Consider the following 18,632-nt stretch of genomic DNA (forward strand, 5'->3'; position numbering starts at 1 on the left):
TAAAGTATTAAAAATGTGAGTACTATAACTAGAGCCTAACACAGCTTGGCTGCTAATTATATTTAAGTAGAGAAAAATCACATCGTTTTAAGGCCCAGAAGGGATCTTAGTGACTATCTAATTAGCTGTATCATTTTACAGATTGTTGATGATCTTCTAGTGTATAAAGAATGAACATGATTTAGAAGTATGTTTTTGGGAATTTGTAGGCATGGGTCAATACCTACAGTCACAGAAGTAATAACTTCTCTTACTTTTCTTTAAAGGTTTAAATATACCTAATCCATCAATGTCTCAAGGTTCCCTTGGGACCAACATTTCAGTGACCTAAACAGTTACCTGAAGATTACAGAATGTGTGCAGAGAACAATATGTATATCTTTAAAAGTTCTTTCATTAAGATGCAAACAGCCGGCCGGGCGCGGTGGCTCAAGCCTGTAATCCCAGCACTTTGGGAGGCCGAGACGGGCGGATCACGAGGTCAGGAGATCGAGACCATCCTGGCGAACACGGTGAAACCCCGTCTCTACTAAAAATACAAAAAACTAGCCGGACGAGGTGGCGGGCGCCTGTAGTCCCAGCTACTTGGGAGGCTGAGGCAGGAGAATGGCGGGAACCCGGGAGGCGGAGCTTGCAGTGAGCTGAGATCCGGCCACTGCACTCCAGCCTGGGAGACAGGGCGAGACTCCGCCTCAAAAAAAAAAAAAAAAGATGCAAACAGCCTCAGTGGCAGACATTCTGTGTGGCCAAGAGGCTCAGTGTGCCTAACAGCCCCAGAAAGCCTAAAGGTAGGATTCCTATGGTTATAGAATTTGCTACTTCCCTCCTTTTCTTTTTCACTCACTTTCTTCCTTCTACTTCCTTTACCAAGAAGTTAAAACCATCTAACCTAGGCTAGCAAATAATTCAGACCCTATTACTACAGATATAACCCATTCCCAATCCAATCCATGTTATATACTTTAAAGTCACATAGGTATAGAAGCTCCTTTCCTTGCATTCTTTTCTCACAATAAAAAAAGAATTAGTATTGCCACTTTTATAAGCTGATAAAACAGTGTTCTCTGGTAATAAAAATGTAAGTTTTTGGATGAAGTCAGCACGCTATCACATATTAATAATTAGCATAATACCTATAAAATTTAATAATCTCTGCAAAATATTTTAACTCCCACAAAAACTCAGATTATGTGAAATATAAGCAACTAAGAACTCCACTTTAAAAAAAAAAAGTGAGTCACAGACAAAAGACAAAATAACCCACCAGAGATTTCCAAACTATCAGCTATTCACTTGGTTGCTGGCCATCAGGTAAAGCAGGTGGATGGGCTACAATAAAGTATTATATTAAGTCACAATCACAAGACAAGTATTTCCACCCTACTTATCAAGCTTGCATCCTTCCCCGGGGACCAGTGCCTGCTCCCATTCACACAACAAAGATTATCACAAATGGGCCCAGGACAAGAGAGCTGTTCAGAAACTGCTACTCAAGTGTACCCTCCTGGTTCCAGGGTTCCACTGTAGTGACAAGAAATTACAAGCAGCTTACTTCATCAGAGCCCATCACTACCAACAGCAACTGACAGCTTCCAGAAGAACCTCAGTACCACTTTCCCTACCCAAAACCTTTCCTCTTTACTCCAAGCCCTGACAAGGATAAATCTCTAAACTTTATAAACAAGGGAATTCTACAAATTAACTTATACACAGGGTTACTTCCTTTCCAATTTGATCAGGGAATGCAGGGCAAGAATAACCCAAAATATGCAATGTAAATCATGTTGAAATTAAAATGTATTTCCATCTCCACCCCTCCACGATGGCATAATTTCAAATCAATTTATATAACACATATCTGGTCCTCTGAAAAATCATTTTTTTAAAGTAGGGTTATTATTCTGTCCTAGCTATCGCAGATTAGACAATTCAGATTTATTCTGTAAGATTTCAGATTTTGGCCGGGCGCGGTGGCTCAAGCCTGTAATCCCAGCACTTTGGGAGGCCGAGACGGGCGGATCACGAGGTCAGGAGATCGAGACCATCCTGGCTAACACAGTGAAACCCCGTCTCTACTAAAAATACAAAAAACTAGCCAGGCGAGGTGGCAGGCGCCTGTAGTCCCAGCTACTCGGGAGGCTGAGGCAGGAGAATGGCGTAAACCCGGGAGGCGGAGCTTGCAGTGAGCTGAGATCCGGCCACTGCACTCCAGCCTGGGCGATAGAGCGAGACTCCGTCTCAACAAAAAAAAAAAAAAAAAAAAAAAGATTTCAGATTTTCTCCAAATGACACAGGTGGTCATTTTATATGCAAGAGTCATTAAAAGATTAATCCTTTTTAACTAAAAAGAGATAGTACGGCCATTTATAAGTTAAAGGCAGATTTATTCTAAGCTGGTGCTCTAGGGTCTTACCTCTCTAAGATATTGTGATTTACAACCAAATGTAGGAAACAGCTTCCAAAATTTGTATTGCTTCATACAAATCAGGACTTTCAGGTCGAGGAGCCTAGGATAGGTTCTCTGTTAAATTTTGGAATCCCTTTTCTCAAGAGTAACCTACTATAAACTATTTACCAAGCCTTTGTGAAATCTGTAAAACAGGTTACTACTCCATTGAGCAAGGAAACACAGGAAACAGGATTCGAAGATTTAATATTACTGCTCATACTCCAAATTACAGAATGCTTAAAATTAAATTATCTGACTTTCGTTAATTCATTACACGGTGAGCTCAAATTTACCTTATTAGAATATTTAGTACTTCTGCACTTCTCCCACTTCTCAAAGTTTTCCCACACCAGGACGCCCACCACCTAGGAACAGCCTTTGCAAGATACCAATGCTCTCCAAATCCCCAAAGCAGGGTCGACTTCCCGATCGAACAAAGAGCAACAAAGAAGTGGGTGGTAACCACCTCTCTCAGAGGCGAGCCAGGGCCCATCGAGTCTGATCTACAACACAAGCAGTAGCAGTTCCACCATGTCCCTACCACCTCTTATGTCCTGCGAGGGCTTTCTGCCTGAAACTGGAAAACCCGAACTATTATTGAGGAAGTGGAGCCCTTCCATCTGAATCCTGAGAAAGAGGCGCTCAAAGAATCCAGCGAACAAAGGAGAGGGTTGGAGCCCACGCAAAACATGGGTGTGATAAAGCCACATGCCAGACTTGAGCCCCCAGCCTCAGTAACTACTCTCCAGCGCCCACCCGGGAGGAGGGGTCCGGGGAAAGAGTGGAAGCCGAGGAAGGAGAAAACGCTCCGGCCAGACCGAACGCAGGGGAGGGGAGGCGAGCAGGCGAGGAGGGGGGAAGGGGACGGGAGGGGCGGAGCTCTCGCGGCCGCGGGGCTTTGTGTAGAGTCAAGGCCGGAGTAGAAATTTTGCCTCGCGGGGGACGCGTCGAGGGGATAGGAAGCCTACGGGGGGCACCCCAAACCTGCGCTGCCACCAATGGTGGGCGGGAGAGAGGAGAGAATGGGCCGCCCCCTTCCCCGCCACCACCAAGGCGGGGTAGGCCGGCGCCGTCCCCAGCAGTGGCCACCTTCGAGGCTGAGGACGGCACGGACGGCAGGAGACAAGCCGGGCGGCCCCCCGATTCCCGCCCGCAGGAGCCGCGGATGCTGCGCGAGGAAGACGGTCTCGTTCTAACCGCGCCGGGCCGGGAACGGGTTAAGATGTGGCCAAATGTCGGTCCCTCCTCCTTCCCACCCCTCAGCTCCGGCGCCCACTCGCGACGGCGGCCGCGGAACCCAGCGCCCGGCCCCGCGCGCCCACCCGGACACCGGCCCCGCAGCTCACCGTCGTAGTAGTAGCAGACTTTTTTTTTGCCGCCTCCTTGACTGTACGCCATGGACTCCCCGGCCACCGCCGCCTCCGGGCTCCTCCTCCTGCTGCTGCTGCTGCTGCTGCTGCTGCCGCCGCGGCTCGGCCGGGAGAGAAAAGGGCTAAGGGAAACGTGGGGACGGTAGTCCCGCGGGGAAGGGCAGGTCGGTGGGAGGAGAGGAGGGGGCGCCGGGAAGGCTGAGGTGCCGAAAGCTCGGAACCGGGGGTGGCAGCGGCACCAACTAGCGACACTGGAGAGGGGAGGGGGCCACCAAACCAGCTCCGGAGGCCGCAGGGAGGTGGGCGCGCCCACTGCGGTCTCCGCGGGGGAGGAAGGGGCACGGCAGGAGAAGGAGGCCGCTTTGGGCTCCAGATTAGAGTCCCTCTTAGGGTGAACAACCTGCGCAAGGCGGCGCCATACACAGTCTTAAAATGAGGAAGAAGACAAGCTTTCGCTGCGCAAGTAGATCCAGGGAGCGTGCAGCCGGGTGAACGTTCTCCCCCCTCAAGTCTGCACGCAGTGGTTGCGCCTCTCTCCGAGCCTGCGCAGTCGGCACCTCGTAGCCTTGGCGGTCTGGACCCCTCGTCGGCGTCCCACGCTGCTCCCCTCCCCCACTGCCGCGAAGCTCCCGCCCGAGCCGACCACGTGCCGCGAGCCCGGCGGAGAGAGCCCACTCCCGCGCCCCTTCCGGGCCTACGACCGCGCCGGGTTGCGGCCCATCGCCCCAGTGCCTGGTAGCCTAGTTTTCTCTTTTGTCGTTTGTTCATTTATTTATTTATTATTATTATTATGGTTTTGACCCGTAATGGGTAGGTATACAGGGACCTATTACTGATGTTAAGGGGAGAGGGTACCGCTCGGGTTTTAATAAGCAGTTGTGGAGCTCATTTATAAGATACAGTTCTAAGCACTTGCATTTGTATTTCATTGATAATCTATTTGTAATATTCTCATTTAAGGCTCCCAACAACTGTAGGAGGTAAGTGGTAATTGTACTCCTTCATTATAGATGGAGAAAGATTAAGGAACTTGTTCTTACTGCTAACTGATATGTCTGGAGGTTTGAACTCATTCTGCAAACTCCGTGCACCCTTGCTGTTCCACTCTGCCGCGATGCTGCTGCCTAGACACTGGAAGATTGGAGCAGAAAGACTTTCGAAACTCTTGGAAGTTATGAATACATGTGTTCCTGTGTTCAGTAAATACACATTTATCAAGCACCTACCTTAAACCAGCCACCTTGCAGGTGAGGGCTAGAGGCTAACAGCCTGTTTCATAGCACCCATCTCGATTATGTAATTTAAGATTCTCCCCTCCCCCGCAATACACCCCTATTAAAAAAAAAAAAAAAAAAAAAAAGGCTGTATTGATGCTGGAATTTTAGAGCCACTACCAAAAATGCCCTTTTTAATTTGCTATTTTACTTCAAAATCCCGAAAGTGTTCATGCTTAAAGCAGCAATTTTTCCCAACCTCACCCCCAAGAGATTTAGAAAAAGTCCAGGGTGGCCCCTGCCCTCCCTCTGCCCCCTCCTCTGTATTTTTAACAAGACCCCAGGTGACTGATGAAGTTGCTAGAGAAATTACGGTGAGTGAAACACTGGCCTAGAGGTAAAGTTAATTGACCTTCTAAGTTGTGCTCTATCAAGTACAAAATCAACTTGGAAGATTCTGAGAACAGAGTAAGTGAATTTAGTAGAAATGAATGTTCTTTCCCAGGGCAAACACAATGAAGTCTGAAATGACACTTTGTTTCCTTTGGGAAGACTTCCCTGACCCCTCTCCAGCCAGGACTGTTCTCCATTCCATGCACCTTGTATGCTGTAGCTCAACACTTAACTGTGATGCAGTTGCCCACAACTTGTCTGAATGTCCCACTATGAATAGAGTGTCATAAGTGAAGGGACCAGGTTTATCTTGCATATAATAGTTTCTCTAGTGCCTGTGACTTAGGGCAAGTCACTAAAACTTTTTTTGAATTGCCTTATCTGTAAAATGGGGCAGTATTACTTGGAGAGTAGTATTGAGAATCTCAAATAAGAAAATTAATATGGAATACTTTTTCAAAATGAAGAACTATATGAATAAGGGATTATTAGGATTGCTATAATAACAGTGACAATTACTAAATTACTCTTTGCATCCATAGCACTTAACATTGAACTTGTGAGAAGACCCTGGACATATCTTTTGACTGGCTGAGAAACTTATTTATTATTTAAGAATTTAAACCAATAGAAGCAAGTTATATTACCTTTAGAAACTGGTGTGGGAGAAAGAGTTTTATCCAATGATAGGAGTTGGCCAAGAGAATTCTGTCTATCATCTCTACTATGTTAGCAGAGCTAAAAGTGGCATCAGTTATTGAAACCCATTGATAAGCTCCAAATTTCATTGACCACATTCTAACTCTTCTGTATCAAAGCCTTGTAAATATGGAGTTTTAGACAGCATGCAGTAAAATGAAACCAACTGAAAGCATGGATAATTCATAGGATGCATGCATAGTTAAGGACTGTCTTTTTCCTTAAATTGTTTTTCTTTAGTTTCTGCTCCATCTCTAGGTGTTTATTTTTTCAATCTTGAAGATATTTAGTGCTTTGAAATTATTCAGTAAAATGATCTCTTAAACATAAATGATTATTTAAGAATAGGACTGTTAAGAAACTGATGGCCTCAGCTTATGCTAAAAATTAAACCCTGCTGACAACTGCAGCAGATAGTTTAATTTTTAATTCCTGTAAGAGAATTATTCATAGAAGCTTATTTCTACTCTAAGGAAATGTAGGTTTCTGAGTGCTAATTTTGTGTAGCAATTCCATACGGTGATACAGAAGGTAGAGAAGTACAGTGGCACACTAGAGTGTTGTCGTAAACTCAAACAGCCTCAAGCTGAATTCTGATCTTGTAAGCATGGTGCCTATCTTTACACAGTAGTACAAGCTATAATTCATAAACCTGAATAGCAACATCTAACAATGAGAGATTATAGTACTTTTGAACTGTGCATTTGTGTAACAAAATTTCAAATTACCCATTTACATTAAAAATATATTTTTGAACTATAACTTATCTACTAAATTACTGTTACATTAAACCTTTCAAGGCACTCATGTTACACTGTTAACTGATTAATGCTTTGCAGATGACCTTGGAAACACTATCACTTTGATCTAATCCACCTACTTGCTCAAATTTTCTAATTTTTATACTCACACTGCATCTGAGAAAATTAACGTGTTAGTGTCTCCTGATCACCTTACATGTGTATCTTAATTAATTCTTCCTCTTTACTATCTTAGTGTTTTGGTTTTTTTTTTTTTTTTTTTCTTTAAGACGGAGTTTCACTCTTGTTGCCCAGGGTGGAGCCCAATGGCGTGATCTCGGCTCACTGCAACCTCCTCCTTCCGGGTTCAAGAGATTCTCCTGCCTGAGCCTTCGGAGTAGCTAAGATTACAGGCGCCCTCCACCACCCCAGGCTAATTTTTGTATTTTTAGTAGAGATGGGGTTTCACCATGTTGACCAGGCTAGTCTCTAACTCCTGACCTGGTGATCACCCGCCTCAGCCTCCCAACGTGCTGGAATTACAGGAGCCTCCGCACCTGGCCTCCTATCCTGGTGTTTTTAACCTTCCTTAAAATCTAGTCATCATTCTTCTCCACCTATCACCAGAACTGTACAGGTGGAGGTGGCGTATACATGTTGTGACCATAGGCTGGAAAGCCACATGACAAGAATAGTGGAGCAGAAGGATAGGGACCTGGGTCCTTGATGACCTCATATGTAGCCGTTCCAGACCTGGACTGTGCACTTCCTGGACTGTGGTGACATGCAGGAAAAAAAAAAATGAAACGAATGAAAAAACATGTTTAGGTAAACCACTGTAGTTGAGATTTTGTTATATGTAGCTGAATATAATCCTAACTCATGCAGAATCTGAATTAGAAGTTAGTGGTTTCTCGTAATTTCTCCCAACTACAGGCTTCCCTTGGGAGACAATTTTCTGCGTTTCTGAATATCTTGAGAACAGAGGTGCTGGCTTTGTCTGAAACTGTCTTTTCAGTGATGTTTGTGTAGTGAACAGCATTCCAAGACAGAGAAAATGACTCCCTCTGGAGAGAAGAACAAGCATGATTACTACCCATTATAAAAGAATCAGGTTCTCTAAGTACTAGACTGGATTGGACTGGACTGGACCATACTAATTACTATACTATACTATACTATACTATACTATACTATACTATACTGCAGTCCATTGCCAGTATAAGTATTATGTGGCATCTTCATGTTGGCATATGGGAATTGGGGTTCAGAACAGCAGCACAAAAATTAATACTGTTGTTCTGGTCATTGCTATTGTCATGAGTAATAAATTATCCCTTAACACAGGAGTCTTGAGTCTAATACTAGCATGATGAAACTGTGGCTGGCTAGCTTGTTAGCTTGCAAATAGGATAAAATTTCAGATTGTTTAAGGAACCCAGAATAGACTGCATAGCCCTCAGATGACTGTGGGCAGCTCTCTGAAATAGGGCCACCCTAGTTACTTGGAGGAACTTTCCAGCAGGAAGGCAGACTCATTTGTGTGCACTTTGTGGTTTGTTGTCCCAACAATGGGAGTCAGATAATTAGAAAAGTAGTAAGAAATTTGTCCCTGAGGCTGGGCGCGGTGGCTCACGCCTTAATCGCAGCACTTTGGGAGGCCAAGGTGGACAGATCATGAGGTCAGGAAATTGAGACCATCCTGGCCAACATAGCAAAACCCCATCTCTACTAAAATACAAAAAATGAGCCAGGTGTGGTAGCGCACCCCTGTAGTCCCAGCTACTCAGGAGGCTGAGGGGGGGATTGTTTGAACCTGGGAGGCCGAGGTTGCAGTGAGCCTTGATCACAGCACCGCACTCCAGCCTGGCGACAGAGTAAGTTTGTCACTGAGTTCAGCTGAAGTGATTAATAATATCACCTGGGTGTTAGAAGGCAGGCAGCTCCAACTCAACTCACTGACCAGAATTGTTATAGATGATAGAATTGCAACAGATGTCAGATTCTGAACCATCCCTAAAACATCCAGCTATGCCTGGATTAATGCTGCAAACCAAGTAGAAGGGTCAAATGAGAGTCTTAAGGTGAAAGCCACTGACTTTCCAAGGTAGACCCTGTTGGTTTAGGGTATTCAGAAGAACTCTGGGTGTCATGATTAAGGTCAATACTTTGTCCTGCTGCTTGGGTATTGTTGATAGTCCCTTAATTGCTATATGAGACAAATAGAATTAAGCCTCTATACATCAGATTAATCACAGTGGTCAATGGAGTCACGTATTCATATGAAATTTTGAGTTCTGCCAAGAACGTGTAAGGGTGGATGGTTAGAAGAGGAAGATCTGTCTTGGTCCGGAGTGTCCCTGCATAATCTTGCTAAGTATGCCAGATTGCAAGTCTTACTTGTCTCCTGAGACTGAGCATTTTTGCAGCTAGACACATAGACAAGTGGGTCAGGGTAACTGTGCAGTGACTCTTGTGTAACTGCTCAATATCAGGGTAATGGAGATTGGCTTGTTTGCTGCTTGTTTGAGAAGTTTGGACCCTTGGATCTGGATTTCTCTTTTGCAGTGCCAACCCACTCAGTGTGCAGGTGGCATTTGGGTCCATTATATATTCCCTGTGGGAGCTGGGGGCAAGAGGAACTGACAAATATGCTGATGCTCATGCAGCTTTCTGTGCTATAAGCAATAAAGTACTTTGTCTCCTAACTAGAATTTTTGTGACTTCTGCCAGCATCCATGAAACCAACAGATTAATTTATTAGCTTGCAAGAAGGGTAAAATCTTAAATGCTTTACAGTTCATGACAAAATGTAGTCATCCCTCCCTCAGTAAACGTGAAGGATTGGTTCTCGAACCTGCTGCATATATCAAAATCCATGCATACTCAAGTCCCAGTGTTGATCATATGGAACCACAGTATAAAAAAAGCTGGCTCTCCATATACATGGGTTTTACATCCAGAGAACGCTGCATTTGGTTGAAATGCAATCCCACATGGTTCAAGACTGTTTTGTTCAAGGGTCAACTGTCATGCCAAAGCATTGTAAGCAATGAGAATTTTTTTATACTATAAACTCACAGAATCTAGGAGTCATCCTAATTTGAATGAATAAAATATCAAAATTAGGATGACTCCTAGATTCTTTCTGATCATAGGTGGAAAACAGAAAATTCCTAGGAAATTTTACATAAGTTTTGGATAGGTTTAACTAGAAAACTCCATTGGATTGATAGTGGTCCTGTTTCTCTGGAGAACCCTTTCTAATGCAACCATAGTAAAAGGATCAGTACTATGTCACTTAAGAATAAACTGAGTGCTGCATAACTGCAGTCTGGGACACTGCAGCTCTCCCATCTTAAAAATTTTCTTTCAACTCTTGTGACACTGTAGACACTAAAGAAAGAAATGACTGAAAAGGTCACTTAATTTTTGTATTTTGCTGTTTTCCTTTACAATATATTTCCAAGTACTTTAAAAGTACTTATAGCAAGCAATGAAGACTTTTGCTCTTCCCAATAGAAAATTATTCAGTGTCTTTATAATAAAGATTTACCAGAATTTAGCTTAACTCATTTTACTCTATTAAACAAAAATTTTCCATTTAATTGTTTCCTTTATTACTCACTGCTTTCCATTACAATATACTTGCAAATGCACATTAGCTAGGTAGAGGGTTGAAGCAAGTTTAATTGGATCATTTTATTTCTTCATTTTATTATCTTAAAATTTTAGGATAATAGGTATTCCCTAAAATTGTAGATTCCCCATAAGTTAATTTGTAAATTGAAATTTGGTTTATTAAAATTATATTTTAAATCATTTAGACACTACCCTTGATGGAATTTTATGACTTTAAAAGTGCTTTCCCTAAGTTCTCTTTCGGTGCCCAGCAAAGTTCTGATGAGTTTTTCTTTCTTTCCTCCCTCCCTCCTTACGTGTCTTTTCTTTTTTTTTTTTTTCCAAGAACGATCATATTTTCAAGACTGTTTTGTTAACAACATAGATGAGATCCTAGGATGGTTTCTGTAGTAAGAATTTTGTGAATTTTATGAATTTTAATCCCTAAAAATTTGGAGCATATTTTACTGGGAAAAAAAATGTTGAGCCCTACATGTAATAAAATTACTCTATTTTTCAAATGTTGAATGACAACTTTATACTTTTCTGATTAATGTTCGTAGTCAAAATGTTATACAAAGCAACTGTGCTATTAATAATGACTGTAACATAAATGATGTAGGGAAGTCTCGGCAGACTGATCACTTCCCTTTTATACTGTTTCCACCTTATCACTTCTGAAAGAGGAGTTTTCATGCTTCAGTGTCTATAAAAACCCCCTGTGAATTGATTTATTATGCCAGTTCCTTGGCCTACCTTCTATATTTCTGAATTGGAAGTTCTGGACTGAGATGTGGAGAGTCTGCATTTTAACAAACTTCTTAAAGTGATTCTGATATAGATGAGCCGAGATCCACTCATTGACTAATGCATGGTATCTAAACATGACTAATGCTTGGTATCCAAACATTTTCTGCACATCAGTGTAGCCCACTTAGATTTTTAGCTTAAATTTTCTTATAAATTGAATCATTAAGCTCATGTTAACTGGGTAAGTTAGTGGGGCCTGACTTCTGCCTTTTGCCACTAGGCACCATGATAGTTTGGAATGGATTAGTATTTGTTTATTTTTATTAATTTTTTTTATTACTTTTTGAGATGGAGTCTTGCTCTGTTACCCAGGTTGGAATACAGTGGCATGGTCTCAGCTCACTGCAACGTCTGCCTCCCAAGTTCAAACAATTCTCTTGCCTCAGCCTCCCGAGTAGCTGGGACTACAGGCATTCACCACCACGCCCAGCTAATTTTTGTATTTTTAGTAGAGTCAGGGTTTTACCATGTTGCCCAGGCTGGTCCTGAACTCCTGACCTCAGGTGATCTACCCACCTCGGCCTCCCAGAGTGCTGGGATTACAGGCGTGAGCCACCACACTTGGCCAGGAACGGATTATATTTGTAGCTAGGGTTGAATGCATAAAACTTTGAGTTGTATGGAATTTGAGTTTTGTTTGATATGTCATTTAATAGAAAATAAGAAAATACAGACAAAAAGGAAATACATTTTATCATGCATCTCTCTTCCCAGCCCTTAATATCATTTTGTCGCACATGCTTCCTTACTTTTGAAATACACCTAAGTGGGCCAGGCGCAGTGGCTCACGCCTGTAATCCCAGCACTTTGAGAGGCTGAGGCGGGCAGATCACCTGAGGTCAGGAGTTCGAGACAAGCCTCACCAACCTAGTGAAACCCCATCTGTACTAAAAATACAAAAATTAGCCGGGCATGGTGGCGCCTGCCTGTAATCCCAGCTACTTGGGAGACTGAGGCAGGACAATCACTTGAACCCGGGAGACGGAGGTTGCAGTGAGCAGAGATCGCACCATTGCACTCCAGCCTGGGTAACAAGAGTGAAACTCCATCTCAAAAAAAACAGACAAAAAAGAAATACACATAAGTCTATGTAAGCAGGTGAGGATATATGTTGTAAAACAAAAATTGGGACTTACTGTTTATATGCTGTCTTATAAATACATAATGTATTAAATTTGCCTTTCCCCTCTCAATAATACATTTCTGTATAAATACATGCAAAAACATTTTGTGAATAAATTAAGATTTAACTAAACCCTGTTAGATTAAAAAACTTTTGGCTGTTACAAATAGTGTTTTCTTTAAATCTGTTAAAATACGTCTTCATGCATTGGTCCAATATTTAGCTTAAAAAGCTTTTGATGCGTAGTTATCTCTACGTCCATTAGAATTATGAAAGTGTACATTATTGAAGCATAGGGGACAGTGGTAACTATAGTTTTTGTCTGTTTACTACCTTTTTTTTTTTTTTTTTTCATCTTCTGATTCTTTGGGTGAACTATAACTCCTAACATCCTGTTTGGCCACCCATCCTGGGCCAGGATCCTGGTAGGGTTGTAAAGCACATAACCTCCATCCTCCCATTCCAGGCGTGTGCTTGTAATCCAAATTGGGCCAGAATATGTTCCCCCAGACATTGCTGATAGAGCAAACTGGAGAAACTTATTCTGTTTGCTTTTGGCTGTCTTCCTTGACCTTAAGGAGAAGCCTGTTTGTACAAAGAGAAACTGAGAAAAATATAGAGGGAAGTAAAGAGATATAGATGATAGAGGGAGAGCTAGCTAGTTAGCTAGCTAGAAAGAAAACATTTGAGCCCCTGGATTAAGCCATGCCTGAAAGCTAGCACTGCCTCTAAACTCCCCAGTTATATGGGCCAATAAATTCCCATTTTTTGCTTGAACTAGCTGATATGGATCTCTCTTATTTATAACCCAAACAGCTTTTATTATTACATAATGCAGATTCAAAATAAAATACAAAAATTCACTCTTCTTATCAGTAAATTAACAGTTATACAAACTAATTGCCTATTATGTGGTCCACAATTTTAAACATGTAAGCTCTTAAGCTTACATGATTTATCACTCGCTTCTAACTATGTAAACATCTAACTTTGTAGGAATACTGTACTTTAGCAAAACATGATTTTTTTCAGAGACTGAATATTTAGATAAAAAAAAAGTTTCTATGACTTCACATTTCAAAATTTCGTCCTATAATATTATTCTAAATTCTCAAGGTGCAGTGAAAATATGGTTGCAGTTATGAAAGTTCAGTTTACTCAGCTTTTCAAGAACACATTAATGTGCAAAGACACTATTACACAACTTTGCTTTGCAGTTGCACTTTTCCCATTGGAGAGAACTGTTCAGTCACACTTTTGTCATTATATCTTAGTGCTTGCATAGTTTTTGACACAATTGTTGTACAATAAAGCTACAGAAATATGATTGGCATTACTTTATAAACTAAGGACACAAGCACTGTTACATCTCTTATTTTTCCCATTTCTAGTTTGAAGTTTCACATGCCAGATTAACTGGAAGGATTGTATCCCTTCCTAAACATCTTTCCTCTCAAATTGTGGAAGAACTGTAGGAGATGACAGAATTAAAAGCAGGTCAGTCCTGGTGAACAGATGGCACTGAGGTATGCAATAGCGCTTCATTGCCACAAGGTGTCACAGAAGGAAGAGCTTGCACAGACTGGCCACCCTTTGCTGTAGGGAGACCCTTGCTGGTCCAAACCCCTGTCTAAATATCAGTAACATCCCTCTGTAGTTCATTCCCATTTCCTGAGGATCATGTTATTTTCTAAAACACAGCCAGCCTGTGAGCGTTGCTAAATCCAGGGAAACATGGAGGAGTAAGTATTGCCAATGTCCAAACCAGCCCTATCCCACGAATGCTTAAGTCCTTACCTTCTTTTAGAGGGTTGGGGAGAGCTTTCAATTTTTATATAATTTTTAACTTTCAGAATAATTGCAAGAGTAGTATGAGAAACTTCTGTATACCATTTCCCCAGATTCGCCAATTATTCACACACACGTTTTGTTTTTGTTTTTCCTAAATGTAGGTTGGAAACATTTCTGTGTGTATTTCCTAAGAACTAAGACATTCCCTTACATAATCAGATAAAGTCATCAAAATTAGGAAATCTATATAAAACGTATCTAATTCAGGGTTTGTATTACTATTCCTACAAACTACCCAGTATTTTTTTTACAGCTAATTTTTCTGCTAATTTTAGATCCAATCCAGGATCATATATTACACTTAGCTGTGATGTCTGCAGAAATACCACAGGAGTGATGTTGTGTCCTTTGTGACCATGACGGGAGATGCATTAATCTATTTTCCTTGTCTATCGGTCTTGTTAACTTTGATAACTAGGTCAAGGTAGTGTCTACCAGGTTTCTCCACTGCGTAGTTTTCATTTTCCCCTTTGTAAATAAATTATTTGTGGTAGTAGACTTTAAGACTCCCCATGTAGTTCCCTAGTTTTCCTCAAAGAATGGTTAGATGGCTTCTAAGAATGGATGTACCAACAGAGTTGAAGATGGCATTTTTATGATCTTGCCTCAGAAGTCGCATAACTTTACCTCTACAGCCCTTCTTGGATGAAGCAGTCACAAAGGTGCACCCAAATTTAAGGTATGGGAAAATAGAGCCCACTACTCCAATGTCAAGGCAACATTTCAGAAAAACATTACGGATTGAAAGGATTATTGCAGCCATCTTTGAAATGCTCTGTTGGCCACACTGGGCAATACCATGCCTACTGAATCATAGCCACTTACTCCCAGCAGTAACACCTCTCCCATTCTGTGTCCAGTCTGTTTAATTTTAGGCCTCTCTGAACTCTCTTAAGATTGGCATTCTCAAGAGAGCCCTGGGATTAACATCCAGTGAATTTGTTGGGGCCCAGTTGTCTCACGTGCCTCTTGCTGCCACCGTGCAGTGCAGCAGATGATGAGGGGTGGCACCCTCCTGTGAGTCATGTTAGCAAAGAGAACAAAGGCAAATAAAAAAGACCCTAATGTTGCCCTTTATCCCAGAGCCACTTAGAAACAACAGTTGACTTTTTTTTTCTTTTTTTTTTTCGTGATGGAGTCTCGTACTGTTACCCCAGCTGGAGTGCAGTGGTGCGATCTCGGCTCATTGCAAGCTCCCCTTCCTGGGTTCAAGTGATTCTCCAGCCTCAGCCTCCGGAGTAACTGGGATCACAGGCATCCGCCACCATGCTCAGCTAATTTTTTGTATTTTTAGTAGAGATAAGGTTTCACCATGTTAGCCAGGCTGGTCTCGAACTCCTGACCTCATGATTCACCCGCCTTGGCCTCCCAAAGTGCTGAGATTACAGGCATGAGCCACCACACCCAGCCCAGCAGTTGACTTTCTAACCTCCTTTATTTTCAGTTATCTTTGGATGCCACTTGTACACACTGGTCCTAGGATCTATGCACAACTCGTAGTTGACTTTTCCCACGCTCTGCCCCAAGGCCATCTAAATTCCAAACTATGTATATGATTCCTGAGACAGTGGAAACTTTTGGAACTCCGTGTTCCAAACATAGAATAGAATTCTATGTTCTACTCCTTGAATGGGCTGAAGCTTTACAAATTTTCTACTTGTAAAGTATGTTTAGTAGCTGTGGGGATAAGAGGTTGGTGACTTCTTAGGTAGTAATTGCCTCATCATATTGATCTAGAATGAGGTAGCCAAAAATATATGTTTTTATGAAAGAATATTATATATATATGTACACTACAAATTAGCGAAAGAACTTGAATTCTTTTGAACTTTTCAAAAGAATTTGAAAAGACACTTCAAAGAAGATTGGCAGATGTCAGGTTCTTTAAAAGGTGCTCAACCTCAGTCACTAGGGAAATGCACATCAAAACCACAATGAGATGCCACTATACACCTGTTAAAATGACCAGCGTTAGAAAGACTGATCACCTCAAGTGTTAACAAAGACATGGGGCAATTTGAGCTCTTATACACCATTGTTGAGAATGTAAAATGGCACAACAAATATGGAGAACAATTCGACAGTTTCTTTTAAAAGTAAAACATTCGGCGGGGCACAGTGGCTCACACCTGTAATCCCAGCACTTTGGGAGGCCGAGGTGGGTGGATCACCTGAGGTCAGGAGTTCAAGACCAGCCTGGCCAACATGGCGAAACCCCATCTCTACTAAAAATACAAAAAAATTAGCCGGGCATAGTGGTGGGCACCTGTAATACCAATTGGGAGGCTGAGGAAGGAGAATCGCTTGAACCCAGGAGACAGAGGTTGTAGTGAGATCGGATGGCACCACTGCACTTGAGCCTAGGTGACAAAAGCGAGACCCTTCCTCACAAAAAAAAAAAAAAAAGGTTGAACATTCGTCAACCAGGCACAGTGTCATATGCCTATAGTCTCAGCTTTTCGGGAGCCTTAGGTGGGAGGATCGCTTGAGCCCAGGAGTTTGAGGCCAGCCAGGGCAATCTAGCAAGTCCCTGTCTCTAATTTTTTTTTTAAAGTTAAACATACATCTATCTTGTGATCCAGCCATTCCACACGTAAGTATTTATTTAAGAGAAATAAGAGGATATAAACATACAAAGATTTGTACATGAATGTTCACAGGGGCTTAATTTATAATAGCAAAAGACTTGAAAAACCCAACAATCTGTCCATTAACAGGTGAATGGCTAAACAAATTGTGATATAGCCATGCAGTGTGATACCATTCTGCATTAAAAAATGAACTATTGATATATGAAGCAACATAGATGAGTCTCAATTGTACTGAGTAAAAGAAGCTAGACAAAAATAAATACATACTGTATAATTTCATTTATATTAAATTCTAGAAAACGCACTTAGTGATAGCACTTCAGTGGTTGCTTGGAGATGGGAGGAGCAGAAAGGGAAGGATTACAGAGAGGCAAGGGGAAACTTTTGGCATTTATGGATATATTCATTATTGTGATTGTGTGGATGATTTCATAAGTGTATATGCAGGTCAAAACATCAAATTGTATTTTTTAAATATGTGCAATGCAGCATGTTGTACAGAAATTATACATCAATTAAACAAAAAATAAAGAGTACTAAGTATATATCCATTACCATGCTTATAATATGAATATTTCAATTCACAGGCTGGAGGATAAAAGTAAAGTCATATTTCTTTATTTTATTTAATTAATTAATTTATTTATTTTGAGACAGAGTCTTGCTCTGTCGCCCAGGCTGGAGTACAGAGGTGCCATCACTGCAACCTCCGCCTCCCAGGTTCAAGCGATTCTCCTGCTTCAGCCTCTCCGAGTAGCTGGGATTACAGGCACCTGCAACCACGCCCGGCTAATTTTTGTATTTTTGGTAGGGATGGGGTTTCACCATCTTGGCCAGGCTGGTCTTGAACTCCTGACGTCGTGATCCACCTGCCTCAGCCTCCCAAAGTGCTGGGATTACAGGTGTGAGCCACCGCACCTGGCCAAGTCATATTTCTTTTTAAGAGACTCCCATTCCATCTATTCTTTGATCTCTTCAGGATCTCCACTGTGATACATTTAAGAATACTGAGGTTGCGGCCGGGCGCGGTGGCTCAAGCCTGTAATCCCAGCACTTTGGGAGGCCGAGACGGGTGGATCACGAGGTCAGGAGATCGAGACCATCCTGGCCTACACGGTGAAACCCCGTCTCTACTAAAAAATACAAAAAACTAGCCGGGCGAGGTGGCGGGCGCCTGTACTCCCAGCTACTCGGGAGGCTGAGGCAGGAGAATGGCGGGAACCCGGGAGGCGGAGCTTGCCGTGAGCTGAGATCCGGCCACTGCACTCCAGCCTGGGCGATAGAGCGAGGCTCCGCCTCAAAAAAAAAAAAAAAAAAAAAAAGACTCCTGAGGTGATTTGTCTAAAAGGGCCATAGTTACATTATGAAGAAATCTAATGGTCTGCTGCTGCTGTTGCTATTCCCATCAAGGAGTCTTCACGGTGCCAGGTAAGGAGAGGCCCTAGCATCAGCCACATGCTCTGCCCAGAACAAGTGCTGTCTTCTCAATTTACATCCAAGAATATACATAGTCTATTTCTTTTAACTGCACACAGATTATGTGCTCCATATAAATAACCAAGGACATTATGGCTTAGAAAAGCAGTGCTGTGATAGTATAATTCTCAAAATCTATATCTTCAATAATAAATAATTTCATAAGAGGGCCACCACCTACGTTTTCTTCTATTGAAAATCTTTTCTTCTGTTTCTCTCTGTCTCTTTTTTTTTCAGGGAAGGATCTAAATCTACATTTAATCATTGTTTATTGTTCTCCATAATCCTTAAAATC

General features: G+C 42.1%; 1 protein-coding gene across 3 annotated transcripts in view; it reads right to left on the minus strand.

The window, feature by feature from the left end:
* The window catches only part of HDAC2 (histone deacetylase 2), a 28,091-nt gene extending 23,964 nt beyond the window's left edge, over nt 1–4,127 (minus strand). Inside the window, exons 1-2 of one of the 3 annotated variants that reach the window (XM_033234346.1) lie at nt 3,796–4,066; nt 1,265–1,329 (exon numbers count right to left, since the gene is read on the minus strand). Coding sequence is in view for 1 of the 3 variants with exons in the window: in XM_033234345.1 (XP_033090236.1) it covers nt 3,796–3,847 (52 nt within the window). In the remaining 2 variants the exon portion in view is untranslated. Of the gene's footprint in view, nt 1–1,264; nt 1,330–3,433; nt 3,664–3,795 lie in introns of those variants that run through there. The other 2 variants (XM_033234347.1, XM_033234345.1) reach the window with 2 other exon arrangements.
* Nucleotides 4,128–18,632: the final 14,505 nt, after the last annotated feature.

Source organism: Trachypithecus francoisi, unplaced genomic scaffold (genome assembly GCF_009764315.1).
Source record: "Trachypithecus francoisi isolate TF-2019V2 unplaced genomic scaffold, Tfra_2.0 Lachesis_group15, whole genome shotgun sequence".
NCBI classification, from domain to species: domain Eukaryota; kingdom Metazoa; phylum Chordata; class Mammalia; order Primates; family Cercopithecidae; genus Trachypithecus; species Trachypithecus francoisi.